The sequence below is a fragment of the Pseudorasbora parva genome, chromosome 5, assembly GCF_024679245.1.
Source record: "Pseudorasbora parva isolate DD20220531a chromosome 5, ASM2467924v1, whole genome shotgun sequence".
NCBI classification, from domain to species: Eukaryota; Metazoa; Chordata; class Actinopteri; order Cypriniformes; family Gobionidae; genus Pseudorasbora; species Pseudorasbora parva.
In genome coordinates, this window is record NC_090176.1 from 17126806 (window position 1) to 17139083 (window position 12278).

Below are 12278 nucleotides of genomic sequence, written 5' to 3' on the forward strand. Positions count from 1 at the left end.
CTGAGGTCAGTAAGATTTTTTTTTTCTGTTTTTGAAAAAGTCTCTCATGCTGCATTTATTTGATTAAAAATACAGTGAAAACATCAATATTGTGAAATTACATACATTTAATTAATATACTTTGATAACTAGAAAGTTCAAAAGAACACCATTTATTTGAATAATAAATATTTTGTAACGTTATAAATGCCTTTACTGTCACTTTTGATCAATTTACATCATTGCTGAATAAAAGTATTCATTTTATTTTCATTGGGGGGCAATAAATCATAAAATGGTTTAAATGTAGTTATATATTAAAGGGATAGTTCACCCAAAAATGGTAGAATAGAACAGAACACACACAAAAAAAGATAGAACAACCATTCACTAAAATATTATTGTAATGAATGGTTGTTCTCTCTGCTTTGTTACAGACATTCTTCAAAATATATATTTCGTGTTCAGCAGAACAAGGAAACTCATACAGGTTTGGAACAACTTGAGGGTGAGTAAATGATGACAGAATTAAAAATTTTGGGTGACCTATCCCTTTAATCAAAATGCAAAAATATATAAAAAATAATAGAAAGAAAGAAAGAAAGAAAGAAAGAAAGAAAGAAAGAAAGAAAGAAAGAAAGAAAGAAAGATGAAAGAAAGAAAGAAAGAAAGAAAGAAAGAAAGAAAGAAAGAAAGAAAGAAAGAAAGAAAGAAAGATGTACAACATTAAACTGAAATAATATATTTTTTAAATGTATTTATTTTTATGACAACAGAAGCACCAGATGTACATATCTAGGGAGCCCCACATAAGCACCACCATATGGTGTTGAAAAAAATTATGAGATAGGAGGAAAAGTCAATGCTTTTGGGTTCTTTCGCGTTTGCATTCCTCCAAGAAACATATCAGCTTAGATAGGAAGTCAAAAATGGTTGCGAATCACTGGGTTAGGTCTTTAATTACAAAGAAATTACACTTAATTGTTTTTAAATCTTAAAAACGATTTCATTATTTTTATCTGTCTTTTGACAGCCCTAATATCTGTTGTAATGTAATTTTAATAAAGCAAATCCTAATATTTCCAAATACACCTGCTTCAAGTTTTAAATATGGATGTTTTTCTTCTGTTCATCCTTTATTAACAAAATTAGAATTGTCCCTTGAAACCTACCAATGAGAAATACAACAACGCTAATCATATTAACAGTCATATTATATTGAGAAATTAGCTTATAATGAACAAACTGCTCAACATCTTCCTGGGATACCTGCAGTCGAGGGTCGTCCTTGGAAAAGGGCTTCATGATTTGTGCCACACCTTTTCGATTTCCTCGAAGCACTCCATTTTCAATATCCTGCAGTGTGAACACCTCACCACCAATGAAGTAGCTCACATAGTTGAAGAACTGGAAAACAAGACAACAAAAATAAAAGCACTGAAAGCATTTCATTTTTTTTTTCACTTCACAATCCATTTTTTCTCCACTTCTCTTACCCGATACCTTTGCCATATGTTTTTGGGAAAGCCCAGACGCAGGTTCCCGTGGATGACGAGGGCATTGTAGATGTTGATAAAGAAGGCCAGTTTCTCTTCACGGCTCAAGGACAGCAGCTCCACGCGCTGAAGCTGGACAGCTAGATCACAGTACCGCTCGAAGTACAGGCTCCGGGACATGGCCTTGTAATCAACTGTCTGGTCAAAAGTGGAGACCCAGACGGTTACAATGACACATACCTTTCTTATTTAAAACATAGTGTGGCGGAGCACTTGCTTATAGGTTGTTCATCTACCACAAACATCAAATGTCTGAGTGCATGTAGTGTTCATGTCTGTGACGAATCCATTTAACACGGTCTTGCAGCTATTTGATATGCAGCCTGTGATGAGATGGTGAAAACAGTGTGTTACCTTGCCATCTTCAGAGAGGTGATCAGAGTACAGTTTCAGGATCAGATTCCTCAGTGCCTCCGAGAGCTCCCATGCTGCTTAGGGCAAGTATCACAAAAAAGAGAATAAAAATGACTGAAACCACCAAACACAAAAGCTAATAGGCCATAGTATATATATACTTTTATATAATATATATAAACTAGATTTGAGTTTCCTGAAGGAAATGCCAAAACATGTAAGATAAGAAAAGAAAAGTTAAAGGGATAGTCCACCCAAAACTAAAAGTGTTGTTTATCTGCATACCCCTAGGGCATCCAAGATGTAGGTTTGTTTGTTTCTTCAGTAGAACACAAATGCACCGTTATTTTGACCTTCTTTGGCGGAAGTAATGGCATTTGGAATACTGGATGAGATTCGTCTGATATGAGGTAAAAAAATACCATAAATACAGTCCGGTTTCTCGCAGTAACTGATCGTTTCGTGTCTTAAGACATCAATGTGTCGACACGAGCCACAGGGTTTAATATGGATTCGTATGTCAAGTGAGTTTTTTACTCTCATAGAAATATACCCCATTGACGTGCATTATACAAGGCAAGACAAGGCAAGGCAGGTTTATTTATATAGAACATTTCATACACAATGGCAATTGTGATAACATATGCATAAGAAGAAGTTGTAAAGAGATTTAAAAAAATAAAATAAATAAAGATAACATGGTGATAAATAGATTTCTATCTGCCTAATTCTAAATTTGGGTACTCCTAACCGAGATGGAAGAGATGGAGAAGAAACAAACACACCTACATCTTGGATGCACTATCAACAACAATTTCATTTTTGGGTGAACTATCCCTTTAACGTTGTAGCATCAAAGTCGGTTTGCTGTTGTGGCGGCAAGACTAATCAATAAAATAATGAAAATAGATTTAAGAAAGGGGACCAATTGAATGCAAATATTAAGAATCATTGTTGTCTGTGAATGCTGAACAATCCAATGATATCATTTCAATTGTAGATTTCTTAAAACATTTTATTTATAGGGCTACACGACTATAACATAATTTCTCAACCAGTTTGGGTCGACAATTTCTCAGAAAAAAAACGCTTATTCAGCAAGGGTGCATTAAACTAATCAAAAGTAAAAGAAAATACATGTATAAGGTTACAAAATACTTCTATTTCCAATAAAATATGTTCTTTCAATCTTTCTATTTATCAAAGAATCCTGGGGGGGGGGGGGGGGGGGTATATCATGGTTTTCACAAAAATATTAAGCAGCATAACTTTTATCAACATTGATGATACTGATAAGAAATGTTAAGCATGGCATATTAAACTGATTTTGTCACATATGTTTCTGTGTCTAGCACTCTGTGGGACTTATGTTCAAGTTTATCTGTGCATTGTCTCTGGGTGCGTCTCAATCAGCTCCCTAGTTCAGCAGTCAGCCCATTGACTTATGTCCGGATCAGTGCCCTGACTACTGAACCAGGAAGCTGATTGTGACACACCCTCTAGCTGCGTCTCATTTCGGAAGGCTGCGTCCTCCGGAGGTCGAATTCGAAGGCTGCATACGTCATAAGGCCCGTCTCATTTCAAAAAAGTGAGTAGGACACTCCAAATGCGACCTTCGAATGCGTCCTTCTTTCACAGGAATTTGGAGTGTGCATGAGGTGTAGCCTTCACGGCTGGAGATAACCCACAATTCTTTGCGTCGCCGTTAATAACCGTCTTATTTTTTATATTATATTATATATATATATATTATATTATTATTTTTATTTTTTTTTATATTATAAAACGGCACCACCGCCAGATATACATGCCAGCGTAGGTGTGGTGGTTAAATTAAGTAGTTCAAGCTTTGTTTTTTTTGTTTTTTGCTCTATTTCCTCAAACAGATAGTTGTGCTAAACAGGATTAAAACTGTTTAGTGCATTTTAAACGTTTAGAACAGTACATTACGGTCAAGACAAGAAACATTTCATAGTCATTTTCAAGTTATAAATAATTTTCATTCATATAACTGGCGTGAGAGCGCAATGAGGCTGAACGTGTTGCAATAGCAACGTGATACTTCCTGCCGGTGTGTCCTACAAAGGACGTCTTGTTTAATTCTGATTGAGGACACTCCGTATACTGCATCCTACACAGGACGTGTCCTCCGGAGGACGCAGCCTTAGAAATTTTACGAAATGAGACACAGCTACTGTGTTCTTTTCAGTGTCCTGTTTCCTGTGGAATTTTGTAGCTCTTTGTAGTTTTTCCCCAGGTGTTTCCCATTAACCACTCACCTTGTAATCTTGTTAACCTTGTTTCCCTTGTATACCCTATTGGTTCAGTTGTTTTCTGTCAGTCGTTTTTTAATGTTATGCAGGTGTTCTCTGTTCCCCATGTTTTCTTTAGCATTTTTCTCAGTGTTATTTTGTTCCTGATTTATGTTTGATTGCTTAGTTTCATTAAAAACTCCTGCATTTGGATCCTGCATCTCTGCCTGCTGCCTGTTATTTTCTGTTTCCTGAAAGATATCTGAAGCTCAAACCGGTGCACAGCATTTTGCTATGTTTTCTGGTTGAACGTCATGTTTCCTGGAAACGTTGTACAAAGGGTTTGAGATCCCTTTTCTCTCATTGGGTGGGTGTGTCAAATATGTCAGCCCAATCAGCAGCAACATGTATATAAACCACAGTTTCCACAGATCCTTTCACTTGATTGGGATGTTCGCTTCTATTCTGGACGGCAAGGGCAGTGACTGTAACATCGGCGTATTTTGTAGAATTAAACACGCATTTATATCGATTTCATCAGGCTCAGAAAATTCTTGAAAAAGAACACAGAGAATGGCCTTCTCAGCTGCCATAGTTACAACTCCTGCATCATCAGAACATAATGATGCTGAAAATGTTCAATTATATTCAAATTTGTGATAATATTTCACAATATTACTGTTTCTACTCTACTTTTTGATCAAAATAAATGTGGTGTGCTTTAAATAGCATAGGATACTTTAAAAAAAAACTTTAAATAATCTTACAGACTGCAAACTTTTGTACATACATTAAATCTGATTAACATTGTGTTTGTACACAGGCATGCTACAATGCTCAGCATCTGCAAAAAATGTTCCACTTTAGTAGCACATTTTGATGCCACATGCATAGACTTTAATGCAATACTGTAACTGACACTTTTCATGATTAATTCATTGACGCACCTGTAACCGTAATCTTGATTATTCAATTTAAATAATCAAGGCCTAATTACAAAAACTAAAAATAGATAGCATGCCTAAGACTCAAATAAAAATAGATAAATAATATATTTTATCAAACCATTTATAAATAATATTTATTGTTATTATATTAAAAATAACAATGGAGTTTGTATGTTAAAGGCTTAGTTAAGTGCAGTTTAATACTGAGCTCCTAAAATCACACAGAATGATTGAGGAACATCAGTACAGTTTTGCCTTACAATCCCTTTAATAATAACAGTCAAGCAGGCAACTAACATTTTAACCAGTCAATAAACAGTTCAGATGCTGCTAGACTGGAAATGAACCCGACTCAGAAATGATTAAAGAATCATTGAGCTTCATGACGCATGCAGAATTTAGATGAGCACATTTAAGAGTACAGAAAGATAGGGTTGCCAAAGAGAAAGATGAAACTTTAGCAGCTAGAATAAGCTATAAAAAGCCCATATGAGAGAAGGCACCATGGACCAGACTATTTATTGTGAGTCTATTGGCTCACTAATAGAGTCTCACTATTAAACTCCGGGCAGTTTTACCTGCTTCCTTCCTGTCTACAAATTGCAAGCGAGTGCGAGTCGAGTCAGAACATTCTAGAAGAGCCAACACCAACTGCAATAACACAGTTCAATAAACCTTTCACTGTTTTTCACAGTAAACACAAATATGTCTGTGGATGGGAACTCGCCATTACTATTCTAGAAGAGATTAGGGTGCGTGTCTGAAAGCTGAAAAATGCTATATGAAGGTAAGCAAGACATGTCTGAGTCTGACGTTTGACTAACATCCTGTCTACTAAGACTACAAATGTCCCCCCCCCCCCCCCCCCAATTATAGTAAAAAATAGTAATAATTGTGCTTAACATATAATAAGTGCTTAACATATGGAAGAGGGGTTGGGGGCTGGGGACTGGGGGCTTGAGATCTCCTCAACCACCGTCAATGTGCAACATCCACCTGGATGATGTGACGGCAGCCATACTGCGGCAGAAGGTTTACCTAAGGTTTCCCGGAAGAACATTGCTCAAAGCATCACACTGCCTCTGCCGGCTTGCCTTCTTCCCATTGTGCATCCTAGTGCCATGTGTTCCACAGATAAGTGATGCACACACACCTGGACATCCACGAGATATAAAGTAAAATCTGAATCATTAGACCAGGCCACCTTCTTACATTGGTCTGTGGTCCAGTTCTGATGCTCCCGTGCCCACTGTTGACACTTTCGGCGGTGGACAGGGGTCAGCATGGGCACCCTGACTGCAACAAACTACGCAACAAACTGCGATGCATTGTGTATATCAAAACCAGAATTAAGTTCTTGAGCATTTTGAGCTACAGTAGCTCGTCTGTTTGTTCGAATTACACGGGCCAGCCTTCGCTCCCCATGTGCATCAATAAGCCTTGGTCGCCCATGTCCTTGTCGCTGGTTTACCACTGTTCCTTATTTGAACCACTTTTGACAGATAGTGACCACTGCAGACCGGGAACACCCCACAAGAGCTACAGTTTTGGAGATGATCTGACCCAGTTGTCTGCCATCACAATTTGACCCTTGTCAAATCCTTACACTTGCCTATTTTTCCTGCTTCTAACACATCAACTTTGAGGATGAGATGTTCACTTGTTGCCTAATATAGCCCACCCACTAACAGGTACAGTGATGAAGAGATAATCAGTGTTATTAACACCTGTCATAATGTTATGCCTGATTAGTGTATATGGGGATGATTAGGAGGACAAAGGCCAATGGGCAAATCAGGCCAGGAGGCCAGGGTTACACCCCAACTCTTTTTAAATGAACACAGAGAGTCAGGACCCTGGTTTAAACGTCTCATCTAAAGGACAGTGCTTGTTGACAGTATAGTGTCCCCATCACTAGGGTCCCCAACCAGTCTTGAGCTACAGGGTGAGAGCAAGCGGCAACCTCCCGCGATTTCTCTTGAAGCCAATACGGAAGTAATGTAAACTGCAATTCCTCAACTGGCCTCTAGGGACAGGCTCCAGAAGGGAGCAGAATCTCATTGAGCCCCATGTTAAAATTCTCAACTTTAAAGCAGAAAAAAACATGTTTACAGCCTGGAACAAATTGTGGTTTTGGCTTATAAGGCTAATTTTGATCTTCATGACAACTCTGAGGGGGGTGAATTTTTTTATAACTCATTCATTTACTTTATATAAAGCCTTAAAGTTCTGCATAATTAAGGGCGTGGTTACAAGTGGATAGCCATTTATCTGCCGTCTATAGTCATTGCGTCACCTCAGCTCCGCGCACATCCCGCCTTTTTGCCCATTTTCTGTTATCCGGGAGTGACACGCGTTGACTCGCTCACAAGATGGCGACGTCCAGCTCTCCCATACTTTAAGCTTCTCAGAATCCTAACGGCTTATCAGAATCCTATGGGTGACGTCACGGACACTACGTCCATATTTTTTTACAGTCTATGGGTGAGAGCTGCTGCTAGTAGTCACTAGACAGAAGTGTTTTTAGTATTAGTATTATATACTGTAATAGGATTTATTCATATTTTCATCAGCTTTTATTTTTATTTTTATATTTTAATTTTAATTTTAGTTTTAAGTTATAGTCATTTTATAAGTGCATATATCTTTATATTATTATTGTATTTAAATATTTATTTATATCAAGAAATGTTTGGCATTTAACTAAAATAAGAGAGTTTAAAGGAAAACACCGACTTTTTGGGACTTTAGCTTATACGCCGTATCCCCCAGAGTTAGATTAGTCCACACTAGGGATGCAACAATACAGTTAGTCCACGGTTAAATACACACCTCGGTTTTAAACCACAGTTTTCAGGTTCAGTTTTCTTTTTTTTTTTTTGCTATTCTATTCTTAGGCGATAGGAGCAGAAAGAGGTTAAGAAGAAAATGTTTTTATTGTAATACATTTTTTTATTTTAATAACATATTACTTACAAGACTTGAAAAACCTTACTTGAACTTAACTCAACTTTAAAAAAAAAAAACTTGTACACAGGGCCGGCATTTGCTATAGGCGAGCTAGGCGGTTGCCTAGGGCAACAATTGTGTTAGAGGCGCGAGCACACTCTAGTGCCGCCCATTACTTCCCATTAAGCATAGAATCGGAACAAGCGAAATACAACATAATGTTTATTAAACATGATCAACAAAGGGCGCCCCCTCAGCCACACGTTTAATTACTTATCAACCTGATTATTAGATTGAATTGATGGGGATTATGGGGGCAAAACTCCATCTCGCCTAGGGCAACCAAAGAGCTAGAGCCGGCCCTGCTTGTACACATTCTGGGTATATTACATAATTTAAAATCATATAAAGTAAATATATATATATATATATATATATATATATATATATATATATATATATACACATACAGCTCAGAGATGTACAGTAGTATTTAAGTAAGAAATTGAATGAATAAATGTAGACTAAAATGAAAACTGCATTCTTCAATAACAACTTCAATATGCAATATACATTTATTGAAAGCTATACTTTATTCAAGAGCAGTGAGTGATTTTTCTCTTTGTTTTTAGTTGTTTTATTAACATAATTTTAGAGGTGAACTGTCCCTTTAAGGACAAGTGTTCACAACCATTAGGCTGCTGCTAAGTCCTGCTTGCATCTCATATTCAGACACAAGCGATTTTACTTTGACTTTAGACATAACCGACTGAGTTAATGTTAACCTTGTGTGTATTTGACAGTATTAGCACAGTAAGACTACTACAATAAGTCCAGTAATTACGTGTTTGACAGGCGCGCGCGCTCAACCCATGTAAAACATGAATTAAATGTTTAATTTGCAAGGCTTTAAAACGCAGCTTTAGTGCATATGATCGAATATTTGCTCATAGCAGCGCGTAGACTCACAAGCACACTCAAATAGAGCCGAAATAAACGGAGAAAAATATTTCAAACGTTGAGAAATTGAAATAATAAATTAAATGCAAAACCGGAAAAAACGCAATCCACAAGCACGTACTGAACCATGTGTGCTGTACCGACCCGAACGGTTCAACATTATATTAAGAATTGTGGCATCCCTAGTCCACACATAACACTCATCTCCATGCGTGCCATAACTCTGTCTGACGCACCCACCGCTAGCCTAGCTTAGCAGAAACACTGGAAATAAACGGCTCTATCTAGCCTACTGGTCAATAAATGACAAAATAACTCCAACATTTTCCTATTTACATGTTGTGATGTGTATAGTTACATTGTGTTCTAAGGCCATGTATGGGTTAGTTCTAGATAATAGCTTGATTTTCTTTAAAGATCACTTGAAATCCTTTTAGATCTTTAGAAATGCCAGTTTGTTTTCGACATACAATGCTTTTTAACCTGTTTAGGCATCATTGACAGGGCAGCAGCAAGGTTTTACAGGTTCCACAGAAAGTCACAACTAGTCCCACAAAGATTTTGTGCGCTTCGGACTTGTCCTAGTCAAAACTAACCTGTTTGTGGTGAGATGATAATTAATGATACACCCAAATAAATTCCTTCAGTGTTTTGAACCATTGTTCAAGTTCTTGTGTTAAAAGAGATTGCTGAAGCTATCTACCCACACCCAGTCAGTCCAGGTGAAGAAGTTTTTTCAACTGTCACCATTGACATATAATGCAACAAGGATTGCTTAACCCTTAAGTGTCACTGGCCCACCGGTGGGCCCATTTGCCACTGCATGTTTAAAACAATTATATCCTATATTTATCCAAATCTAATGTTGACAAACTATATATCATTCGAAAGCTTACGAACTCAAGATTCATCCTGTGCAAACCGTTTTGAAATCTTGCCTTACCATGGAAACGGTGCTCTAAATTATTCTAGCGGGCTCCTCTCCAAGTGGCGTCGTCATGTTTCATATTTATTGAACTACTTCATAATAAAAACCTTTTCTAATCTTGACAAAACGCATATCGTCTGAAAGGTCTGAGTCTCACGGTTCTATATCTGCAAACTGTTTTGTGATATTTACACAAAAATTATATACATTTGACATTGCATTAAAAAAAAAAAACTATGGAATTTTAATGACACACGGTGGCTATTTGTAGTACAATGCCTAAACAAAACTTCATGGGAACTTCAACTTTTGTGATATCAACTTATGATATCAACGATACCTAACCCTAATCGTAACATTCTATCACCACATGATTTCACACTGCACAGGTTTGGCACCACAATAAGGGGTTAAAAGCAGGGTTTAGAATGACCCGGGGTTAAGTGCAGTGTGAAAAGCCCTATTCAGCACTAACCTCCATCAATCTCAATGCTATTTTCCACAGGCACAGGTGGAGCGTCCAGTGGCACAGGTTCCTCTCTTACCGATAGGACAAGACGTTTCAGGCGCTCAGGATTCTAAGAACATAATACAAAAAACATTTTCGTAAACTTCAGTCTTATTTCCTAGAAGCAAATATCAAGCCAGGGGTTAGTCAATAGTGAAATCACACATCAGTTATGGTTTCTTATCTCACCAGATTGTGGAGTTCCTCGTTGTTTCCAACGTAAAGGTTATTGAAGAATATCTGGGGTACGGAACTGTGACCCGTGAGCTCCTTCACTCGCGCCCTTATTTCTCCATGTTTGTTCACATCCACATCACACACAGGCACTCCTAATGTACGCAGAGTAGCTTTGGCCTGTATGCAGCGTGGACAGCCTGGCACTGAGTACACTGTTACCCGTCCCTTCATGATGGACCTGTCCTCCACCATCACAGCACCTGAAAGCTCAGAGTAAAGCAATGATCCCAAAATTAGAAAATTGCCATGCATGAATTCCCTAAACAATACCAAAAAGAAGATTTGGTGACTTGTCACTTCCCTGACTAGTTGTTGAAAATTACTGTTTTTAAAGCATTAGAGGCAAAATCTTGCATTACGATTATTATTTAAAACAAACTAGCTAATAAATTAATAAACTCATTTTAATTGCAAAAATTTCACATCAGGCTGATTATCGTGGCAAAAAAGAATTCAAAGTAATGATATATCACAATATTTCTATAGAAAGCCACATTTAGCTGTCTATTCAGCCAGGTTTTCATTATAGTGAATCTTTTGTTATAATTTCAGTTTTAGTCATTTGCTCAGTGATTTTGTCATTTTATTACCGGTAGTTTAAAATATATATATATATTTCTACGTAGATTTACTATATTTTTATTAAAGTCATTTTAGTACTTAAACTTTTGGAGGAGAAAAAATGTATACAACTTACAGGTTTACTACTTTTTGAGGCATGTTGGTAATTGCAAAAATAGCAAACATCCAAAAAATTTGCCAAAATATGAGCCGCTTTTATTTTGGACCTCCTTAGAATGATAGGTGTGTGTGTGTGTGTGTGTGTGTGTGTGTGTGTGTGTGTGTGTGTGTGTGTGTGTGTGTGTGTGTGTGTGTGTGTGTGTGTGTGTGTGTGTGTGTTTTATAAGCCTCCCCCTTACTGCCAAAATATTATTTTACAAAAACTTACCATATTAAGCCAGATAAATACCTTAATGTGCTGTAAAAGCATTTTTTTTTATTACATTCCACATACTTTTAAACCATTTTAACGTGACGACAGTGGTTGCTGTCGAACTATCCCTAGCAACAGTAACGGTGGCTGTGCATTTTAAAGGAAACTGTGGTAAACGTTTAGAAAAAAATAATAGAAATATCTATAAGCATAAATAGCAATAACAGCGCATTCTGCACTTTCCCAGAACTAATGATGAGGCCGACACAATAACATTGCTGAAGCTAAATATACAAACCTAACCAGCCAGCGGTTTTCTGGACGTTACCTTTTCTATTCGCCGCTTTTCCTCGGATATCGGCCACCGTCAAGACTTTGACTTTGTACACCGCTGACAGGTAACCGGGTTTGCTGAGTAGGCTAATTTTGACTGGCTGTAGTGAGTAAACGATTGAACATTGTTATGCAATGTCACGGCGCGCTTTAATGCTATTTATAATGACCCACACAAATACATTCACCTACAGCTGCATGATTCTCAAAAAGCTGAGTAGAGAAGAAGATAACAGAATAGCAGAGGGGGCATCATCCTCAAAGCAACGTGAAGGCAGCAGCAAAAACAAGCCACAGGGCCCGTCAATGAGTCTTATAATAGTCAATTATATTATATTATA

General features: G+C 37.4%; 1 protein-coding gene across 4 annotated transcripts in view; it reads right to left on the reverse strand.

Moving 5' to 3' along the window:
- Positions 1-12234, reverse strand: part of zgc:152951 (uncharacterized protein LOC569013 homolog) — a 42714-nt gene extending 30480 nt beyond the window's left edge. For 3 of the 4 annotated variants that reach the window (XM_067443368.1, XM_067443370.1, XM_067443371.1), the window contains exons 1-7: positions 12130-12234; positions 11933-12038; positions 10623-10870; positions 10401-10503; positions 1890-1963; positions 1476-1673; positions 1249-1386 (exon numbers count right to left, since the gene is read on the reverse strand). In XM_067443368.1, the coding sequence (XP_067299469.1) occupies positions 1249-1386; positions 1476-1673; positions 1890-1963; positions 10401-10503; positions 10623-10862 (753 nt within the window). In that variant the 5' untranslated portion in view covers positions 10863-10870; positions 11933-12038; positions 12130-12234. Of the gene's footprint in view, positions 1-1248; positions 1387-1475; positions 1674-1889; positions 1964-10400; positions 10504-10622; positions 10871-11932 lie in introns of all 4 variants that reach the window. The other variant, XM_067443369.1, reaches the window with a different exon arrangement.
- Positions 12235-12278: the final 44 nt, after the last annotated feature.